This window comes from Penicillium nucicola (assembly GCF_028828085.1).
Source record: "Penicillium nucicola strain IBT 29836 chromosome Unknown utg000008l, whole genome shotgun sequence".
Classification (NCBI taxonomy): Eukaryota; Fungi; Ascomycota; class Eurotiomycetes; order Eurotiales; family Aspergillaceae; genus Penicillium; species Penicillium nucicola.
The window spans coordinates 1,017,987-1,038,774 of NW_026643132.1; the positions used below are offsets into that span (position 1 = coordinate 1,017,987).

Sequence of the window (20,788 nt, forward strand, 5' to 3'; positions counted from 1 at the left end):
TACCAAAATGCTTTATCCCCAAAAGCAAGTTCAAAAGGTATATAGCGAATCACGGTACCCCCCAACGCCCAGAGCAAGTAAAAAAATGCCAACAAAAAGTAGAGCAAAGAAACAAAAAGCAAGGACAAGATTTTACAGGGGACACGGAATAGACCCTGGTCCTGCGGATACTGTCGTGGCATAGATAGCATGAAAGAAATGCAAGCATCATGTCTTGAATATGATAGGGAACCCCCGGCTCGATCGTCCAGGATGAGACGAGGGTGTAGAGTGTATGCACGTTCGTCCAAGATGTCAATTGGCATTGGACAAGCCAAGTTGACCAATGACTGGACTTATAGGATCATGAGGATTAAGGAACTGGGCAGTGTTGATATTGACAACACGGCCAATCCATCGGGTGTATGTGGGTCAATCACGGACAAACAAGCCAAAGCAAGTTCCACCATTGCTTGAGACTGCAGACCTCCGACAAGACATTGCTTGATCGACCGAAAAGCGAGTCTGTTCACGAGTGGAAAAGGTCCCATGCGCGAGCGCAGAGACCCAGGAACTCGTCTTTCTTTCTCTGCGTTGTCTCAGGCGAGTCTCGTCCTGCACCAAACGGTCCCGGGAAGGTTGTCTGAGGCCCCGCCGTGGAAGCTGGGTTGGGCCGATAGTGGGAGTCTGGACCATTGCCCAGCGGTGGGCTTCCGTTGTCACGTTCGTACTCGCTTCGAGGGCGTCGGCGTCCGGCGACATCTGTGGGAAGATACATGCCATGTGCTGGGGGCGCACCCGGGGCCGGTGGAGGCTCCGGAGCCATTGGGGCAGTCTTGGGACCTGCGTGGAGAATCTGAGGCGATGGTGGAGTGGGAGGTTGATGGCCACCATAATGCACGATGCGTGGCAGGAGTTCCTCCCGTCCGCCAGACATCTCCTGTACGGCTTCCTCGGCCGAGCGGTATTCACGGGGTCGGTTAGGGGTGTGGGAAACACTGGGAGGAAGACCGGGAGAGGGCATCGGCGCCAAAGTATTGGATTGCGAGGAGTTCGTGCTGGATGCGTTCAGGTGGATATTAGCGGGGCCTGAATCCCGGTCGCGACCCAAGGCATCCGACCCGAAGACATCGGAGAGAGGAGGGAGACGGTTGTTGGTCTGAGTGGCTGGCAATTGATGCATATGCGAGGTCGAACCCAAAGTCGGACTCTGGTTGACCACATGGCGAGTCAGTGGCTGCGGCTGATAGCGACCAGTGAAAGTCTGGTGTAGCGGCGCGGATTGGATCACCCGCTCATTTGCGAACTGGGAGGCGGACGGAGGAACAATCGACAGGCCTGGCGGTCGTCGTTTGGAGATTCCCTTGGGCATGCCCATGAGTCCCGACTCCGATGGCTTGATCCCATCCGGACCATCATCCTTGGCCGATCTCTGCATGCGCTGTTCAATTATCGATCGTTGCTGATCCCGTACGGAAAGGCTGCGCTGCAGCTGCTCCCGCATGATGGGATCGTGGGTCTGGAATCCCGGTGATAGGCACGCCAGGCCGACATCTTGCATCGTCACACCATCGCGAGCTGTCATGGGCCCTCCCGGAGGACGCACAGTCAAACCGCTGGAGGAGGGGAGGCTGGTCGAGAGATCCAATTTCCGAGGACGAGGGCGACTCTGCATGCGCGGCGGGGATCCGGGTTCCTTTTTCACTGTGATTCTCGGGCCTCCTTGGGATCTAGACAGAATCAGTACTGGGATCTCTCCATCGGCATCGGCTGGGACCTACGGAGACGTGGGACCTTTCTTTCCGGTCGGAGAGCCCTTCGCGGCTGCGCCATCTCGGGGACTTGTGGACATTCGGGGAGATGAATTTGAAGCACTTGGACCCGGTAAGTTGCGCGGACTGGGGTTGCGATGTGGATGCGGTGAGGACAGAGCCACGGAAGCCACTGCGGTCGACATGATGGGGGGAAGTAATTCAGATTCCCCCTCAGAGCAAAGAAGCAGAACAGGAAGACAAAGATCCAGGGGGGAAGAAAAGTCGCAAACACACACACACACAGAGAGAGAGAGAGTCCAAAGAGGGGAATCTGTGGCGCCTCCCCCAACCTGATACTTTGAGTGGATCACGTATCACTTTCCTGAGACAAGTCGTGTTTGGAGATTCCACTCATTTTCTTTGATTCTTTGTCTACTCGGTTCTTCTCTACTCTGCTACTCTACTACCCTATATGACTCTACTCTACTCTCCGAATTCTCTACATCTTTCACCGTGATATCCAATCACATCCCAACTCAGCGCCGCGGGCGCTTACAACCAAAAAAGAAACGATGGGTCTCAGTTTGTTCACTAGTGCACGGAGCTAATCTGCCGACTCAGTTGGTCTGCCACTGGAATCAAAACGGCCCACATTTGTTTCATTGGCGTTCGAGGGGGGTTCGTGCATGTCTGACAAATTATGGCCTGGAGCTCAAGTCTACTGTCCAGCCCTGAAAATCTCGAGATTTCTTTAGCCTAACAGAGAGCATCTAACCCCTCCGGGGCTACTCTCCTGCTGTAGCGCTTCCTTTCACTCCGTTCAATCATAAGCGCATCCGCAGTCGGTCATGTTACCTGTAAGATCTGATACGGAGGCCCCAAGGATATTAACTTAGGCGAAACCCTAACTATGTGGATTGGAGGTGTTTCAAACCTGCAAACTCGAAGCCTGTGAACAATAAACTTCTACCTATAGGAACACGAGGACCGAGCAAGAGTTTGATCCCCTATCTTATAAGCGTTAGCTTATTGAAAGATAAATGATCTCAGTTGTGCCTTGTGCAGGACGATGGTAACGTTACCATATTGATGATTATTCATCAACATCAACAATATTGGAACCCTAGCTATAGAAGGGGAAACGAATGAAGCATCAAAATAGCATCTACATATATATTATTCTCAACAGCTTCCAAGAGAGAACCAATGGCATTCATACCCATTACAACCATATGCATCAACTTGACAAGAGAAGAAACTTGGAAACCTTGGAACCTACTGTATAGATGACAAACACAGTAGGCGGTGAGACTGACTATCGATAACCCACCTTTTTTTCTGCGCGATGCTCTAACTGGAAGATCCAGCATTGCGCAAGTTGATCTCTCAATCTACAACCAGCCAAACCAATACAAGCTCCAAGAGCAACGACAAGCCCCTGCGCTGAAATATATAAAAACCAACCAACCCTCCCATCCCCCCAACAACCGACCAACCGCCCAAAATGCCCGGCTCAGTCCACTCCCAAGACCAAGACCAGTCCATGGTAGACGCCGAACAAGCCGTCGAACAGGTTCCCCAGGAAGTCACCCTGGACGAGAAGCAGATTGTCGTGGTATGCACCTACCCACCTCCACCAATTCAACGAACAGAACCCGATAGACCCGCATAACAACCTACCCCAAATTTCCCCATTGAAGACCAGACAAGAACACCACCTGACAATCCTTCCACAGCTCCCAGGCGCCACCGAAACCGCCGCCTCCTTCCAATTCGAGGGCGAAGGCCACACCATGGGCAACGCGCTCCGCTACGCCATCATGAAGAAGTGAGCACCTCCATTCAACCGCGAAGAAGCATTCGTTACATGCCGTGCAGAAAAACCATATCATTTACTAACAGCAAATTAGCCCCGCCGTTGAGTTCTGCGGATATACCATTCCCCACCCCTCAGACCCGAAGATGAACGTTCGGATCCAGACTACCGGTATGTTGATCCTGGCTTTATATCATATATGATAATCAGCCGGATATGATAAGAAAGACAATGGCGTTGCTGACATTATCGATTCTGTTATTATTAGACGCCACTACCGCTCTTGAAGCCCTGGAGAAGGGATTCAACGACCTCATGGATCTTTGCGATGTTGTAACGGAGAAGTTTACTACTGCTCGTGATCAGTACAATGAGGAGAGTGGAAACCGTATGGAGGCATGAGCGGCGCAGAGGAGAGAATAGTTGCATTTGTGTATTATTCATGGCGTTTTGGGTAGAGGGAAAAGTGCAGTATTTGATCTCAGACATGAGACCAGGAGATGTTCGCTTTTATTCGGTACATAGCTTGGCTTTGAAGTTGGATGTATTCCAAGATGGACGATTACTCTTGTTCGTGCTCTGGTTCTTGTTCATTTCGTGGGGTGTAACTTATACGTATACAGTGTGCTCTTGTTCGTCACTTACTCTGAGAGTGTAGGCTATTGAGACTAGCACTCATCTGCTTAATGTTACCTATCAATGTATACGGCTATATAGTTATTGACAACATAGGAAATGGGATGACTTATTCAGACAATATGTACACATCATGTCTATCGGCGGCACAGTCCATGCCACACGCGGACCAGAAACGAGGAAAAGAGGATAGGAAATATCGAGCAGAGCAGAAGAAAGAACATTTAATTGCGGCCCTCGAGGAAACCAGAGACGAAATTGCGGGGTAGCCGCGCACCGGGGTCCTCTTCTGGGCGGAAGTACTTCATAACGTGGGAAAGCTGCTTCCAGTAGTTAAGAGTTTCCTAGTTGAACAAGTCAGCATTGAACTCGATTTGACAATGGCAATGGCAATGGAAATGTGAGGAGACTGCGACAGTAGATGACCAAATAAGAGACCAATTGCAAAGGCGTAGTGACTAGCGCTCCAGGTTCCTTGCTTTGATATGTCTCCAGCCGAAGTCATGTCACATGTCACATGTCCCAATGCATGACAGAATGGCGAACTAACCTGGAACTCGGCGTGGCTCTTGTAGAGCAGAACATCAACGACGGCGATTTGGCTGACGTAGCGGTGCTTCTCGAACTCCTGGCGGATCTTGGTGCGAATGGCGGATACGGGCATGTCGAGGGAGTACATGGTCTGGATCTCGGGGGACTATTGGATATACCGTTAGCTCAAGTCCTCCGCAGTCGAGCCATTGTATTTCATTCCAAGGAGACGAATCAATGAGGCCAATTCCTCAAGTGATATGGCTCCATTCAATGCGTGTAGAGGCGCATCTAGGGAGTGGAGTATAGCGAGCGGGATAGACTAACCGCACGGAGCCATTCGCGGTAAGACTTGAGGACTCTGTATTTGGCATCGCCCAAGTTGATGGCTACATAATCAACATTAGCACCTATCTTGACAGCAAAGGCGCCATTGACGATCCCGAGTGGACGGCGGAACAGATCGGGGAAGGGACGTACAGGAGCGCGTGCGCTGCGCCAGGAAGGTAGGGTTGATAGTCATCTTGGCGGGAAAGGGTAAGCCGTGCAAATCAAACCCTGAGAACGGAGACGGGGGGAGGGAATTGAGCGAGGGATCCGGGCAAGCTCAAAGGTGGAGGTTTCGATCTGAGGTGGTGGAAGTGGCCGGGCTCACCGCCTGCCTTTTCAAAAAAATTCTTTTGCGAATTTGGGGATTGGACCATCGGCGCGACGCTTCTTTGCTCTCATTTTCCCCAGTCAGTTTTTTCTTGATCTCTTTTGCTTTGCGGGATTATCTGTCTCGCTCTTGAGTTGTTGTCATCTGTGCAACTCTTTTCTTGCTACAAAGTCAATCTCTACGATCTCTCCCATCTCAGTTCACTGCCACCGAATTAATCGTCTATTTTTCGCAATCCATACCAAATGGCGCCTAGTATTCCCAAGCCCGCCCACAAGGGCGCATCCTCTGGAGGTGGAAAGGGTGCAGGCGGAAAAGGCTCCAAGCCCTTGGGATCAGGCTCGCGCGTCAACAAGAAAAATGCCCCCAAGCGTCCCCCGCCAACGGAAATGAAGTCCAAGCCCCGCACCATGCAAACGAACATGCAGAAAAAGAAGAAGAGAGTATACACCGAGAAGGAGCTGGATTTGCCCGAGTTGAACGCCATCACACCCGTCGGAGTTGTCAAGCCCAAGGGCAAGAAGAAGGGCAAGACCTTTGTCGACGACCAGGTATGGTGCCTTTCCCTTGAAGGGACCAGATTCAATGCTAATACACTTAATAGGAGGGCATGATGACCATCCTCGCCATGGTTAACGCCGAAAAGGAAGGCCAAATTGAGTCAAAGATGATGAAGGCCCGTCAATTAGAAGAGATTCGCGAAGCCAAGAGACAGGAGGCCGAGGCCCGCGTTTCAGAGAGGAAGAACAAGCTCGAGAATGTCAAGGACTCAATCCGGAACAAGAAGAAGGGCAAGAACGCCGATAAGACGGAGTCCTCTACGAGTGTCGCGAAGTCGGCCAAGGGAAAGAAGAAGAGCGTTGCATTTGCCTAAAACCACCCAAAAAAAAAGCCGAAATGGTGTATTGTCTATATACTTTGTTTTGTTATTTAGATGTCGGGGTTCGGCGTTTTCACCGGTTTATCTATGTCTATCGGAATTGAACCATCATCATGAAGTTGCGCTTTCCCCCGCTGTAATGAATGTTGCGTCGCTAAGTCAAACAAGTTGACGAATGTTGTCGAGAGAACTGATTTATTGCCCCAAAGGCAAGACGAGTTTGCGTCGCATGGGGTTGAACTCGGGCTTGGGTGCCATGTCCGGATCTTTGTTAGGATCGTTGTGATGGGCGATGTGGCCGGGAAGCTTCTCGGGATGTTGAACAACACCAGGGATATCAGTGTTGATTTCCCGAGCCATTGTATTCAAAAAGTTTGCCACCTAAGCAGAGATTAGTATAAACTCGCCAACCATGTTTGACGTATCACATACCGGCTTGACAAACCATCTTTCTCCTCCAAATTCGAACCATCCCAAATGACCACCCCAAGAGGTAGTCAACATGACTCCATATGGCGTTTGGGTCATTTCGTGGAAGGGCAGACTATCCCGGCAGGCAATCTAGTGCTGTTAGCGGCAATTAATGCCTACGGAGGGCCGATGACTTACCGGATCATCTTCAGCCTGGACACTAAGGAAAGGAATGCGGATAGCAAGCATGGAATCAGTGGAAGCGGCATCACGATAATACGCTCCCTCGGTGGGATAGCCCCATGCTGGGCATTGCAGGGCGCTATGGTGTATATTAGAACTGTTTTCTTAATGTAGAGAGTAATAAGCTTACCGGTCGAATTCATGCAAGTAAGTAGTGTTTCTGATGGCGTCCACATCAATGCGAGGATTCTTAGAAATGGCGTCGACATGTCTGCAATAACTTGTTAGCATGAATTGGAGAAAATTGGAGATGACACTCACGTTTCAAAGAGCTTTTTCATGCTTGCGCCCATGGTCTTGCTGTATACCTCCTTGCCAATCCAGGTACTCTGCAAGTTGGAAGAACTGACGTCCAAATTCCATGGGCTCGCGCAAAGGACGGCTGCCCTCAATTGGCATGCATCTCCCTCTTCTCCCAAGTACTAAAACTTGTCAATATATAAAGTAATCACCAGCTCTAAGGTAATAAACATACATTAGCGAGAATATTGGCACCAAGTGAGAAGCCAATTCCGAAAAGAGGGCGGTTGGGGAACTTTTCTCTGATCCATTTCACGGACTGGCGAACATCCCAAGTAGCACGGGCATTGTAAAGCACACCAGTACTGATCTTGGTCTGTGAACAACCTCTGGAGTTGACAACACATGCCTCCCAATCCCCGTTCTTCACAAGCGGTGCCAGGACATGGCGCAAGTATACTTCGTGGGAGCCACCACTCAACCCATGAAGAACCACCAGCATAGGCTTGGTGTCATCAGATGGCAGATCAGTAAACTCGTCCTGTGTAAAGAATGAGGTGCGAGGCGGCATTCCTGATTCCTGAGTATACTTCCTCGCTTGATCAGTCAGTTCCGGGTCCTCGGGCATGTCATATGGTGCAACCACGAAATCGATAGCATAGTGCCCAGCGAGCGCAGCACTGTCCGACTCAAACATCTTGCGTTTGTAGTAAACTGGAACATTATCGTGTTTCAGGACTGTCCAGAATGTCTGCAAATGTCCGTTGAACAGGAATGGATTCAAATTGCAGGAGTCTGGTGTTGCGGCCCGACAGATATCAACAAAGGTGGTCTGTTCTTTGGCTGCAGTGTCAGAGACCTTGGTCAACGTCAACTGATTGTCCGTGGAATGATAGAACGATATGCGACCCTTAGGACGAAGCCATGAGAGCAAGCCCATTGCAATCAGTCCTGATAAGAGAACCGATAGGGGAAAAGATTCCAAGAGAGTTGATACGAGATCGTGCATGAGGATGGGGACGTAGATGCAAAAACGCTGGACTCCGATCTAAAAAGAATGAAATGCTTTGATATATGTTCAACGACAACTTCGCTTCTGCTTGACCCCCAAGTAGGAAACTGTGGCTTGGGACATAAAAAAGCAAAAACGCTCCCAGGGACCTCGGCATTACTCTATTAGGATATGACTAAGCAAAATTTATGACAGTGACGAAGTTTGTGTAACTTACCACACGTGACCAGATGGACGTGACGCTTCATGACTCAGCAATCATGTGAAAGTCACGTGTCAGATTCGACATGGGATCCGATGACAATCAGTCATCTGAACTGTCCCCATTTTGGAAGTCAGTTGACAATAGCCGACTAGGCCTGAGCTCATATATGAACGAACACCTTATCTCATCTTGCATGGTGCAAAAGCCACGGCGTTTTGTTGCGAAAATGAAAGTGATGATGTTATGATGCTTAATGCGGCAATTTGCCTTCCGCATCCGGAAACCCTTGATAAGTTCCGGCATCAAATGCAAGGAGATATCCCCAGGTTGTCCGACAATGGCTATGTCTGTTTGAGAAATGTCTCTGTAGACAAAAGCAGTAGATACTGAGATATCCGGCGCTATGTATAGGGATCACCGGACAAAGAATGACCATATTCATATAAGCCCTATATGTAATGCGGATAATTATGGTGACCCTGTCCCATGGTCCGTTTTCGTGCAACTAAATCATTCATAGGACTACTTGAAGGTCAAAAGATCCATCTTTCTTTCTTCTATCTTTTGTCACGCGCGCTACTTGATTCCGATATGATATTTCAGTGACACCTATGCCCACTTCCAACTCTTTTACTTCAGATAAAGGTCGGCCTCACCCCCCATGACCTTCATCAAAGAGTTACCCTACACCATGTCCGATCGGTTTTCTCGCGCCACAGAGAAGGTTAAAATTATCATCAAGATGAGAACCTGGTCGCCAAAACGCTCAAAGAAGGTGGAGGATGGCTCCGGCCGCTGCTATCTCATGGAATTACCCACCGAACTACTGCTCGAGATTGTCTCCCACCTGACAGTTATCCCGGAGGCAGCCCTTGCACTTACTTGCAAGCGCATGTTCGCTATCTCAGGCGAAATTCTATTCTCTAAATCCCTCCGATTTCCTCGCGACTTTGCGCCGCTCTTCCACCATTACCGTAATGGTCACAACTTTGTAACTCCACGATGGTCATTCCTCACATTACTCGAGAACAGCCGCTGGAAGCTTTGCTCCAAGTGTCTGAAGCTCCATCCCCGAGCCGCATTCTCGCCGAAAGAGTTGAGACGCAAGCCAGACCAACGGACATGCAATATTGGCGAATTGGCAGGGATTGTCGACCTTTGCCCATGCAAGAAGATTACTTTCCGGGATAAGCTCGACCTCATCGACCACGTTCGAGTACGACAGACTACCTTGCAAGCTTTGAAATCAGAGTTTGGCAACGCCGTCGACGAACGTTATTGTTGGCACACCTGCACCGAGCAGTATGGTCCAACAGAACTGAAGACATCCTTGTTCCCAGAGCTCGACCACAAAAACGAGCTTATTCTCCGCACGGAATACCAGCTTACCACCGAACCGGGTCAAGTTGGCAAGGAAGATTTCATGACGCCTCGATTCGGATGTGCACACCGATCAGCTGATCTTTGGCTGTCAAGTGTCTACCAAACCACCATCTGTCGTCTCTTCGACTCATTTTGCTCATCTTGCAAGCGTATCTCAGTTTGCAGTGCATGTGACACAACGTTGAATTGCCCACGGAAGCAGCCCTTCCACGCCGAAAAGTCCAACAGAGCGACATATTCCTTTTGGACCGAGCGTAATCTCGGTGGCTCCAATGTGGCCCCTGATGTAGCGTGGGGAAACCAGAGAATTCACCCGGCCGAACCATCGATCAGCGTCGAAAACTGCAACGAGCTATGCCCCTGGACTGTCCGTGAACATCCCGCGCTTTCTTTCACGCCGAGTTTGGGAGAGGAGATCATCGATACTGCCATGGGCAATTCGCCTATCAATCAACTTTATTCATCGCTGCGCAATCTTTAGGGCTTTCTACGTGAGAGGCGTTTGGGTTGGTACAAGCATTTTTTGGAGTTGGAGGCGCAAATTAGGGTTATTGCTGCCCAGATGGGCTTTGGAAATTTGTCTGTGTATAGTGTGCATCAATATAGCGAAGCGGATTTATTTGGGATTTATCAATCAAGAATACTCAGGATTATATGACACGCTGTGTAAATTGACTATTTGGGCCTAAATTTAGCGTACTTCTTCGTGTTTCCCGTTTTCGAGTCTCTGTGTTAGTCCTTCAGGGGGACATGGAAACAAATATATCGATACTCAACTTGAACATGAAGTAATTTAAAAAGCTTCGCTTATGTGTTATTCACACTAAATTACAAACTCGCAAAAACCAAAAGGCGAAGAATCGAAGTAGAGAAATAGTGTCGAGTCAAACAAAGCCGAGTACGAGTCTCTGGAGTCCATTATCGCATCCTTATCAGCTGACCGCCATGGGATTCTTCGGACCACACCACGCACGCGTTCAACAACTCTTTGCTCGCATGTGCAGTGTATTTCGGGATGAGCTTCCCACCTCCTGGCCACGGGCAATATCCGCAGTACATACCACCGCCGTATCAGCATGGGCCTGTGCCCCCGCAGATGCTGTATAATGCCGGACCGCCGCCAGCGCCCTATGATGGCTATGGGAAGCCGGGGATGTACCCTCCCTCGATGATGGGATACTCGTATCCATCGACTTATACTCAACCACAGCAGCAAATACAGCAGCCGCATCCCTCGCAAACGCCCCCGCAGCAGCCACTTCAATTGCAGCAACCTCGCCAACATCCGCAACCCCAAATTCAACCGCAGCCACAACTTCTCCCTCAGCTACAGTCACCCCAACTACAGTCGCCTCAGCCTCAACCACAATCTCGACCTACTTATGTTCCTGCACCTGCACCTGCACCTACATCTGCTCCTCCCCCGGCAACAGTACATGCACCGGCACCGGCACCTCCACCTCAGACCCAACAAATCCAACAAGAAGACTTGCAGCAGTTCGTGAATCCCGCGCAATTATTTGTTAACCAGCCTTTACCGTCTGCTCCGCGATCCCGATACACTCAGCTCCCTCAGTATGCCGAGTTACCTGTTATGCCAACTGCGAGCCATTCCCAGATATCCCAGGAACCTTCGTTTACCCCACCAGCTGCACCAGTCCATATTTCTCCGCCTGCTGCCAGCTCTAGAGTGAATACTCAGAGAATTCAAGGGCAAGTAAACATTCAAATTCAGCAGCAACCAGCTCAACCACCAAAACCGCAACCTCAACTGCAACCGCAACCTCAACTGCAACCGCAACCTCAACTGCAACCGCATCCTCAGGCGCAACTGCAGCCTCAACCCATCATCAAACTCGAACCCAAGCAACCTTACATCTCTCCCAAGGCTGGAGCTGAGCAGACAACCCCTTCTCTTGCGGCAACCGCAAAATTTGTTTCAACGCCGGTACGACCTCAGCCAGTTCCATCTCCAGTGAAACATTCTATGCCGCAAGTCATAGTACCGGCACCTTCTCCCGACGTTGAAGTAAAAATTCGAATGCAGAGCCAGACACCGAAGAAACAGCAGACCCCGCAGCGTGTAGAAACGAAGCGACCGACTCAACATTCTGCCGAAAAGAATGGGAAGTCTCCAATCACCAAACCTGCGAAACCCCCGGTCGACTATCAGGTTCTTTTATTGTCGTTGGCAGATGAATATCTCAACGCTGCTCATTCCCATGGAACAACCACGTCCCTTGCCACAAACGAAGCCGATGTTGAAGAATACTATAAATTAGTCGCTACTGGACTGGGGTGTTTGGAAGCTGTTTTGAAGGTCTGTGAATGCCTTGGTGTATGTTATACCGTTGGAAGCTAATAAAATGACAGAATTGGCGATTGCAACCACGCAAAGAAGCGCTTGTGAGACTTCGTTATGCACGGACGTTGTTCGAGGAAACAGACAATGATCTCGAAGCAGAAACCGCACTAAGCAAAGGAGTATGTTTATTCCCCTTCATGTTACCACACAAGCTAACCTGCAACAGATCGATCTTTGTGAACGAGTCAGTCAACAAAACTTCCAAAAGAATTTGGCTTGATTAACTGACTTGTATAGAACCGTATGCTTGATTTAAAGTACAGCATGCAGCACCTTCTAGCACGAATGATCCACAAGTCCAACCCCAAAGCTTCCTTGAAAGCCGTCGATGGCATGATCCAGGATGTGGAAGCATATAGGCATGCTGCGTGGGAGTACGCATTCCGTTTTCTTCGAGTAACGCTTTCTTTGTCGACTCCATCGCATCAAGACTCGGTACAAGCACTGCAACACCTTCATAAGATTACCGCCATGGCAAGTCGGAACGGAGACAAGGCTGTCTCGGCCATGGCAGCTGTTATCGAATCACTGGCACATTTGCAGCAAGGAACGAGCTCAGACTCGATTGAGCAAGCACAGCGCGCCGTGGCTGCTGCGCGTAGCCATCAACTAAATGATGAGCTTCGCCATATCCCACAACTTACGACCTTGATCCAGATGGTCGATATTTGCTGCAGTCTTCTTGAGTATGATGTCAATCAGTCCGGCCAAAAGTTGAAGATCATGCAGGCTTTGATGGATGAGACACTCGGTGACGCTAATTGGCGTCCTGACGGGTCATTCTCCGTCCCACTCAATGGAAAGTCCGCTGGACCCTCATCGATCGACACCGGTGATATCCTGTTAGTTCAGAATGGGACATTATGGCTGAGCTTTAATTGGCTCCCCCAGCATGACCTATATGCACTTTGCTACTTCCTCAGCTCGATAACGCTCAGCGCAAAAAACTCATACGATGGCCGAAAAGCAGAGAAATACCTGGAGGAAGGACTTCGGATGATCCAGGGCAACTTTAGAGCTCCTCAAGAAATTTCAGAATCCATGGTCAATGCCAACCGACGAGTGCAATGGCGCCAGTCTCTGTACTGCAACTTTCTATTACAGAAAGTCTTTTTGGCCTGCTCTCGTACCGATTGGGAGCTCGCCAGCCAAACTCTTAAAGACCTGCAACAGGTCTTCCAAGAGCTTGGCTCAACACTTCCAGACACGATTGAATGCTTAATGGAATATGCCGCGGGCACCATCGCACAGGCGACTGGTGATCTACAAACCGCACTGGCCATCTTCCAATCGCCACTTCTATCTCTCAATGCAACGACCAGCAAGACAGCCCGGAACGACCCATGCCGTGACACGCGTATTCTCGCAGGTCTTAACAGCGTATTGATAATCCGGGACCCAGCCCACCCATCGCATTCCCTCCTACCAAACGCCCTGGCCAACATTGAGCCTTTCTGCCAAGGGAGTCCAAACAAATACATCCAGGCTGCGTACTATCTAGTCTGTGCAACATTCCAATCCGAATCAACCATACAGACAAAACAGTACCTCCAACAAGCTCTCCAGTCAGCCACTGCTATCAGCAACTCCCAGATCACCTGCATGACCCTCACCTTCATGAGCTGGAAGTACTTCCGCGGTGTCGTCGGCGAACAAGCCGAGAAGAGCGCCCGCGCCGGCCGCGCCATGGCCAAGCGCGCAAACGACCGTCTGTGGGCGAGTGTCACCGACGACATGCTAGCCGAGACTTTAGAACGACAAGGCAAAAACGAAGAAGCCCAAGGTGTTCGCGAAGAAGGCTTGCGCTTGGTGGCAGGTCTTCCACCAGGTCTGAGACGCTTTGCTTAGGGCCTTTCTTGGTGGTCTTGATTCCTGAAGTTATCTTGCTCTGTTCACAACCACATTCATCCTTACTTTGACCTTTGTATTCGAGCTTATTGCTATGGGAGCGCTTCGTTATGATACCATCTGATGGCAACCCAGGGACGGCGTTTGTTTGTATTTTGCTTCCGTTACGGAGTATCTTCATCGTGATCCTATATTTTTATCATGGAGTCATGAACCATATTTAATGTCACTATACTATGATCCCATCCCAATACCGAATATTAATGTTCCTGTCTCCCGTAGGATAGTTCAACTTCATTTTTTGAGGATTAAACCTCAAGAAGACCATAAATTGCTTCGCTTTCACTTGTTATAGAACGAAAAAGAAAAGGAACATGCGACATCATAATGTACAAAGCTCCTTGGTATACCCCAGGTCACAACAACAAAAGCAAATTCAATGCAATGCAAGTGCAAATGCAAGCGAACAAGAACTCGAAAGCTCGAAAGGCACAAATATGAAAATATCAGAAAACACCACCGGATTGACTCCATGTCCCGAATACGCCCTGGACCCCTCATCCTCTCCATCAATCAATCAATCATCACAAAGAAGGAAAGAGAAAAAGAGAGAGAGGAAAATAAGATGAATCCACAAACAACCCACCGAATTAATAAACCCAATCAAACAACACCCCATCAAATGACCCCGAAAATCACCCTAGCCCTCCCCAAACCCCGCGAATTCTCCTCGCAAGCTGAATATCCTTCTGCATGATAGTGACACGCTTAGCATGTATCGCGCAAAGATTTGTGTCCTCGAAGAGATGAACAAGGAATGCCTCGGCGGCTTCTTGCAGCGCTTGAATGGCATGCGACTGCCAGCGCAATTCGGCACCAACGTCGGCGGGGAGGAGGTCGAGGGCTACTTCGCGAACTAAGCGTGCGAAAGGAAGTTTGGCGATGAGGAGATCGTAGCCGCGTTGGTATTGGCGGATTTCTTTAAGGGCTTTTGTGCCTGGTCTGTATCGGCGGCGGCGGCCTGTAGGGGTTGGGTCGCCTGCTGTTTTGGTGTTAGATATTGGTTGACATTGGGAAGGGGACCGGGCTGTGCTTGTATGAGGTGAAGGTGGGGAGGGGGAGTGGAGGAGGATTGAGGTGAGAGGAGGGGAGGGGAGGTATGTTTGGGATAGACATACGTTGGACATCGGCAGCTGTGTTTGCGGGTCTCTTGCCCTTTGGAGCTTTGCGCGCTTGGATTGGGGAGCCGTCTGCTGGAACTGTCGCAGCTGTTTTGCGACCCTTTTGTGCGCTGCCCGGTGCTGACTTTCGTGCCATTTTAGCTGGCATTGGAGTTGTAGAGGAGAATGCCGTGTGCTGGCGCGTGTTCGTTAGAGCGTTGACACGCGATCAATCGAGGCTGAGAGCCGGACAGCGAGGCGAAGCGATCGCTTGTGTTTGTGTTTGTTTGTCAGTGCTCGAGTATAGATGCGCAGGCCAGCTCGAGGGGAGAATAAATCTCAATATGAACTATTTCGGCGTTAGCGTCCCAGCCCCCATTGAGGTATCGGATCACTTGGTCGGCACGTGACACACGACACGTGAAAACGCGTCGAGCATTGATCCCACGTGACTTTCATCGTATTCCCCATAGTTGGAGATTATAGCTTCGTGGCTGTTCAAGGTACTGTACTCTTCGGTCTTGCTCTCGGTCCTCTAATAATGATCTCTCTAGCGGTTGATTTGCCGAAAGACGCTTGTACTTATTCACCTGCTGCAGTAATCGTGTGGAGCTTAGAACTTGGGGGTAAATGTAGTTAGTTATAACTTAGCTCAGAATAGAGATGTCCGAACAAATGAAAGGAAAATAGAGCTCGTCTCACCTCTTTTGAACTTCTTAACATCAAACCACATTAAACATTAACTTAAACTCCGACCCTACTCGTCAAGACGTTTCCCCATTCTCTTTCTAAGCCCCGCTTTAGTAACATCTGAAACGGTTGACGAATCAGAGGACACAGTTTGGCCGATCAAGATAACCGTCTAATGCCTCAGGCATAAGCAGCACACAAACAATACAAACAGCTAGGGATCACTCGAGGACACCTGGAGATCTGCATCCTCTCTCTCGTCGTCTTGCTTTCCCATCAACATGGCTGCGCTTTGGGAGAACAATGGGCAACCAGGCCAATTCCCTCTCGAGCAATGGTTCTATGAAATGCCCCCCGTCACCCGGTGGTGGACGGTAGCCACCGTGGCAACCTCGCTGCTAGTACAGTGCCACGTCGTGACCCCATTCCAGCTATTCTACAGCTTCCGCTCAGTATACGTCAAGTCACAATACTGGCGGCTCGTAACGACGTTCCTCTACTTCGGTCCGCTCAATCTCGACCTACTATTCCACGTGTTCTTTCTGCAGCGCTACTCCCGCCTGTTGGAGGAATCCTCCGGCCGCTCCCCGGCTCACTTCGCATGGCTGGTATTCTATGCCATGACCTGTCTCCTGATCATCTCGCCTTTCCTCTCTATCCCATTCCTCGGATCGGCGCTTTCTTCTAGCTTGGTTTACATCTGGGCCCGCCGCAACCCCGACACGCGTCTTAGTTTCTTGGGATTGTTGGTTTTCACCGCGCCTTACCTGCCCTGGGTGTTGATGGGATTCAGTTTGATTGTGCATCAGACTGTGCCCAAGGATGAGATACTGGGTGTCGTTGTTGGCCATGTTTGGTACTTCTTCAATGACGTTTATCCGCCTTTGCATGGTGGCCACCGGCCGTTTGATCCGCCTCGGTGGTGGCGCCGTATTTTTGAGGCTAGACCTACCAGCGAGCGTGGTACGACAACAGTCAATCGGGAATTGGGGGCGGGTGCGGCGCCTGACGTCCGATGATCTGTCAACTCTGGATTGAGATTCTTCAACAGCAAAGCTGACAGAAGGATGTTCGCATTGGTGTTGCAAAGACACCGATGCATCCATGTGGGGGGCATGTCTCCATATGACAATGCTTGGAAGTGTGGAGTAATCAGCTAGCAGCTAGCAGTTAAGCAGCAGCCAAAGCGCGTTTCCCGAGCCGCTCCCGGTGCAAATATACCAGAATTTGGCGGCGGACCTGGACATGCAGCACCACTTGACCGAAGAAGGGCGTCAGGAATCAGAGGAATGTGATCATTTTGTCTGATGTGACACGTGCTCTCTGGCCTCCCCATGTGACACGTGGATAGACCCTCAGTTTAAGTTCAATACCCCGAGAGCGTATGTGTTTTGATTTTTAGTGCATCGAGATACCCAATTATTGCCATTCCAAATTATCATCCAACCCTCCAATCAGTAAATCATCAAGCTATTCAGATGCAGGTATCCCTTGTGACATATGGAAGCATATGAACCATACGTTGACGCACGTCCTTCAGTTTAATGTTGTTAAAGTCAGATAAAGTACAAACACCGCGTGACCCTTTTCAATAACTCCTTGGAACCAACCTTGGCAGTCAAGTAGAATACAGAGAGAGATATTGATGTACAGTACACGGCTGTACACAGCTGTGCAGTACAGCCGCAGGCGTCCTGCAAGATAACCCGATCGACGCTGACATTGACGTACGACTTGAAACAAAATTAGAGCACAATCAGCAGCAAGTGCATATACTGTAGCTGCAAGGCAGGTAATCCCACCGAGCCACTGCCGCTGACAGTATAATTATAGTATAGACAGACACTAGTTATCATGCTACAGCAGGTTTTGTCGGCGTTGTAGAGCTTTATTTCCCTACGAATAATCAACAACATTATTCGTCCTACCAGCCGCACCAGTCACTAAAACAGCCTAAACACGGCTGATCACAGCACTGTCCCTTGTGATAATCGCACGGCAGAGGATCTGCGATACACCGGTTTACTACAGCAGAAGTGATAGTGGTAAGTTAACTATTATGTATAGTACTACTGCAGTGGGCGCTGGCAGCACGTCTGCACAGTAACATTATATCAAACACTATCAAGTTAGCAGCAGGGGCCAATCTAGCGCTTAGCCCCCGAACCCCCAACCACCCACGTCACGTCGTGCTGATCCCTGATTTCAGGGTTGAAACGTGGAGTCTGGAGAATATCTCGATTGCCGATCTCGGTAGCAATACGTCAATAAGCAAAGTACAAGTATTCTGTCCATTGTGGCTGCCGGAAGACCAGAATGAACCGTGGGCCATGGATTACAGTACATTTACAGGCCGAGGCGAGTGTAGTGGATTTGTGGGGGCGATAGACATTACCAGAGCCAAGTGATTATGTGGAGTGGGAGGTTCCCATGGTAATCGTATTCGTAAGTCTATTGTGTCGTGGTACACTAGGCAGTAGTTTTCTTTTTCAACCGTTCCATGTGGTTCCCACTTTATCGTACGTGGTTCATAACGATGGATCTAATTGTAGATTTCAATGGAGATGAAACTGGCCTTTGATACGAATACGCAGTTCATTGTACAGTATGGGGGCGAGACCCACGCTCAACGTCTCCGGTGGCGTACGGGCGAATCGGTGGTTATTCCACCGATATTTAGGCGACCAATTTAATGCAGATAAGAAGGCGTTCTTATCGCAGGAATACGTGGACATGGCGCTGTTTCACAATTACATCTAAGTGACTGCCTAGCGGTTCAACGTGCCTATCTTCTGGGGCTGTTACTGGACAAGTGCGCCCATTAGTCCAGCCTCGGCATAGTCGTTGCCTAAATAAGCAGAGTGGAGATTCCCCCACAGCTATTTCAGGACGCGAAGAGCAATTCTGCACTGACTACGGAATACTGTACGTAGGGAGTACTGTATTCTTGTCCTCGCGACAGCTTTAAAGACTAAACTACCGGGACTATAAGCACTAGTTACCCTTAAGTTGAACCTATTGCCCCATTACTCCAATACAGATACCAATCAAATATAATATGACCCTGTATGGTATTGTACTCAACAGTTTTGTAAAGTTTATCCCCTGTATTGCCCCATTGCACTAGTCCACTTTAGGCTACTCAGCCACCTCAGCCTCGTATGAACCTTGGAACCCCTGTTCAGTACTGTATTCCCCCCTATGTCACTGGAGTCTTTTTTTTTTTGCCTTCACTCGCTCTTTAGTCTCCCCACCCGTCACTCACTTTAGTTGTTTAGCCTTCTTCCACCTCATCTATCGCCTCTCCTTCTACTCATTTCTACTCTCCCTCGGAATTAGCGATCCTTCCATACGCAAACATCACCGGCCTCACGGTCTGAATTTCGACCCGACTTGACGAGCGTTCAATTGGTTGCGCATTGTTCTCGCCAGTTCCGCTATTGTCTCGTACACCTTCACCATGCGGCGCGGTCTCTTGATCTTTTGTCTCGTCAATCTTCTCATCTTGTCACTGCTCGTCCGCAGTGTCTCGACTCTTCTCTCGCTACTCGTCGAAGATGCCGCGGCCGACGCGATTCACCGCGCAGAACTACCTTCGCCTAACTCTAGCTTGATCGAACAACGACCTCAAATAATTCCTAAGATCATTCACCAGACATACAAGAATGAGACAATCCCGGAAGTCTGGGTCGAAGCCCAGCAGAGTTGCATCGACTTGCACCCGGATTATGAGTACATTGTATGCCAAACCTCAATCTCTCACCCGGGACCAACCTTCTAATGAATTCTAGCTCTGGACAAACGAGAAATCGCGCGACTTCATTGCCGCCGAATACCCCTGGTTCTTGGACACCTTCGATGGCTACAAGTACCCCATTCAGCGCGCCGATTCCATTCGATACTTTATTCTGGCGCACTACGGTGGAACCTACATTGATCTCGACGATGTATGTACCAGCGTCAAATATCTATTGTTCATAGCTGACAAAATCAGGGTTGCAACCGCCGGTTAGATCCTCTCCTTGCTTACCCCGCTTGGGTTCGCCGCACAGCACCAACTGGTATTTCCAACGACGCCATGGGCTCCGTGCCTCAGCACCCCTTCTTCCTTCGTGTGATCGAGGTGCTGCAGCAGTATGATCGCCACTGGCTTCTTCCCTACATCACAGTCATGTATTCGACAGGTCCATTGTTCCTGTCGGTGATTTGGAAGGAGTACATGCAGGATAAGCCGAGCGAGGCTGGGCGCGTTCGTATCCTCATGCAGGATGAGTACAACAAGTTTTCGTGGAGCTTCTTCACCCACCACCGGGGTAACAGCTGGCACGGCAAGGACGCGCGTCTGATTTTCTGGGTAAGTCGTCGGCTCGTTCAAGGAAATAAGGCAATTAGCTAACCTATCGCAGATGGGCCAACATTGGGTCTTCCTCACAATGTGTGGATTCCTCATTGCTGGAATCGTTGGGTTCTGCCTTTGGTGGAGTTACGGCCGCATCATGCTTCTCGGTGCGCAATACCGCTACCGATACACAAAAGTGCCCTCTCTCCTCAGCCCGTCGCGCTTGTCGACATCCCCAACACGGCGCTCACGACTTACCATGCCAACAATCCTCCGCCGAGTCAGTTTCAAAGAAGACGAGGAATCCGGCGGAGCCACCGAAACCTCTTATGAACTTGGTCGACGCGACGATTAAATGCTGACTCTTTTCCATTCGATTCGACTGATATCTGCAATTTCCGACATATTTTGCATCTCACTGTACCTGTCTGTATAGATACAGCCTCGGACACGATCTCTGCATCGGCATTTACTACTGTACACCTTTATTCTTTTTCTGTTTAAGAGCGCATGCATGGTGTTTCTCAATCCCGTGGCGGGATCCTGGATTGAATGATCACCTGGAGCAAATCATTAAGGTTTTGTCTCTTTTATTACTTGCTTGGACTTGGACATGGGCGCTATGCTACTGCGCTTGC

The 20,788-nt window shown here is 49.7% G+C and overlaps 10 protein-coding genes across 10 annotated transcripts; 6 read left to right on the forward strand and 4 right to left on the reverse strand.

Annotated features, from left to right (window-relative positions):
* Positions 1 to 508: 508 nt before the first annotated feature.
* Positions 509 to 1,936, reverse strand: N7511_007869 (uncharacterized protein; the record flags this gene model as incomplete). The annotated part of the gene is made up of 2 exons (XM_057130246.1): positions 509 to 1,709; positions 1,761 to 1,936. 2 exons carry the CDS (start codon positions 1,934 to 1,936, stop codon positions 509 to 511), a joined length of 1,377 nt encoding a protein of 458 aa, XP_056982029.1.
* Positions 1,937 to 3,237: 1,301 nt separating this feature from the next.
* On the forward strand, positions 3,238 to 3,951 carry N7511_007870 (DNA-directed RNA polymerase core subunit RPC19; the record flags this gene model as incomplete). Its single annotated transcript, XM_057130247.1, has 4 exons — positions 3,238 to 3,348; positions 3,470 to 3,561; positions 3,644 to 3,720; positions 3,818 to 3,951. 4 exons carry the CDS (start codon positions 3,238 to 3,240, stop codon positions 3,949 to 3,951), a joined length of 414 nt encoding a protein of 137 aa, XP_056982030.1.
* A 458-nt stretch (positions 3,952 to 4,409) lies between these two features.
* N7511_007871 (NADH dehydrogenase [ubiquinone] 1 alpha subcomplex subunit 6) lies at positions 4,410 to 5,239 on the reverse strand (the record flags this gene model as incomplete). The annotated part of the gene is made up of 4 exons (XM_057130248.1): positions 4,410 to 4,529; positions 4,736 to 4,882; positions 5,044 to 5,105; positions 5,197 to 5,239. The coding sequence occupies 4 exons, from the start codon at positions 5,237 to 5,239 to the stop codon at positions 4,410 to 4,412; spliced, it is 372 nt and encodes a 123-aa protein (XP_056982031.1).
* A 380-nt stretch (positions 5,240 to 5,619) lies between these two features.
* Positions 5,620 to 6,248, forward strand: loc1 (the record flags this gene model as incomplete). Its single annotated transcript, XM_057130249.1, has 2 exons — positions 5,620 to 5,925; positions 5,979 to 6,248. The coding sequence occupies 2 exons, from the start codon at positions 5,620 to 5,622 to the stop codon at positions 6,246 to 6,248; spliced, it is 576 nt and encodes a 191-aa protein (XP_056982032.1).
* A 201-nt stretch (positions 6,249 to 6,449) lies between these two features.
* On the reverse strand, positions 6,450 to 8,157 carry N7511_007873 (putative hydrolase, alpha/beta fold family; the record flags this gene model as incomplete). Its single annotated transcript, XM_057130250.1, has 6 exons — positions 6,450 to 6,635; positions 6,687 to 6,815; positions 6,864 to 6,987; positions 7,039 to 7,119; positions 7,170 to 7,330; positions 7,384 to 8,157. The coding sequence occupies 6 exons, from the start codon at positions 8,155 to 8,157 to the stop codon at positions 6,450 to 6,452; spliced, it is 1,455 nt and encodes a 484-aa protein (XP_056982033.1).
* An 899-nt stretch (positions 8,158 to 9,056) lies between these two features.
* N7511_007874 (uncharacterized protein) lies at positions 9,057 to 10,229 on the forward strand (the record flags this gene model as incomplete). The annotated part of the gene is made up of 1 exon (XM_057130251.1): positions 9,057 to 10,229. The coding sequence occupies one exon, from the start codon at positions 9,057 to 9,059 to the stop codon at positions 10,227 to 10,229; it is 1,173 nt and encodes a 390-aa protein (XP_056982034.1).
* Positions 10,230 to 10,763: 534 nt separating this feature from the next.
* On the forward strand, positions 10,764 to 13,961 carry N7511_007875 (uncharacterized protein; the record flags this gene model as incomplete). The annotated part of the gene is made up of 4 exons (XM_057130252.1): positions 10,764 to 12,068; positions 12,122 to 12,232; positions 12,280 to 12,297; positions 12,351 to 13,961. 4 exons carry the CDS (start codon positions 10,764 to 10,766, stop codon positions 13,959 to 13,961), a joined length of 3,045 nt encoding a protein of 1,014 aa, XP_056982035.1.
* Positions 13,962 to 14,656: 695 nt separating this feature from the next.
* On the reverse strand, positions 14,657 to 15,290 carry N7511_007876 (histone H3 family protein; the record flags this gene model as incomplete). The annotated part of the gene is made up of 2 exons (XM_057130253.1): positions 14,657 to 15,003; positions 15,140 to 15,290. 2 exons carry the CDS (start codon positions 15,288 to 15,290, stop codon positions 14,657 to 14,659), a joined length of 498 nt encoding a protein of 165 aa, XP_056982036.1.
* Positions 15,291 to 16,092: 802 nt separating this feature from the next.
* Positions 16,093 to 16,830, forward strand: derA (putative ER-associated proteolytic system protein Der1; the record flags this gene model as incomplete). Its single annotated transcript, XM_057130254.1, has 1 exon — positions 16,093 to 16,830. The coding sequence occupies one exon, from the start codon at positions 16,093 to 16,095 to the stop codon at positions 16,828 to 16,830; it is 738 nt and encodes a 245-aa protein (XP_056982037.1).
* A 2,441-nt stretch (positions 16,831 to 19,271) lies between these two features.
* N7511_007878 (glycosyltransferase family 32 protein) lies at positions 19,272 to 20,505 on the forward strand (the record flags this gene model as incomplete). Its single annotated transcript, XM_057130255.1, has 4 exons — positions 19,272 to 19,550; positions 19,603 to 19,758; positions 19,806 to 20,165; positions 20,218 to 20,505. 4 exons carry the CDS (start codon positions 19,272 to 19,274, stop codon positions 20,503 to 20,505), a joined length of 1,083 nt encoding a protein of 360 aa, XP_056982038.1.
* Positions 20,506 to 20,788: the final 283 nt, after the last annotated feature.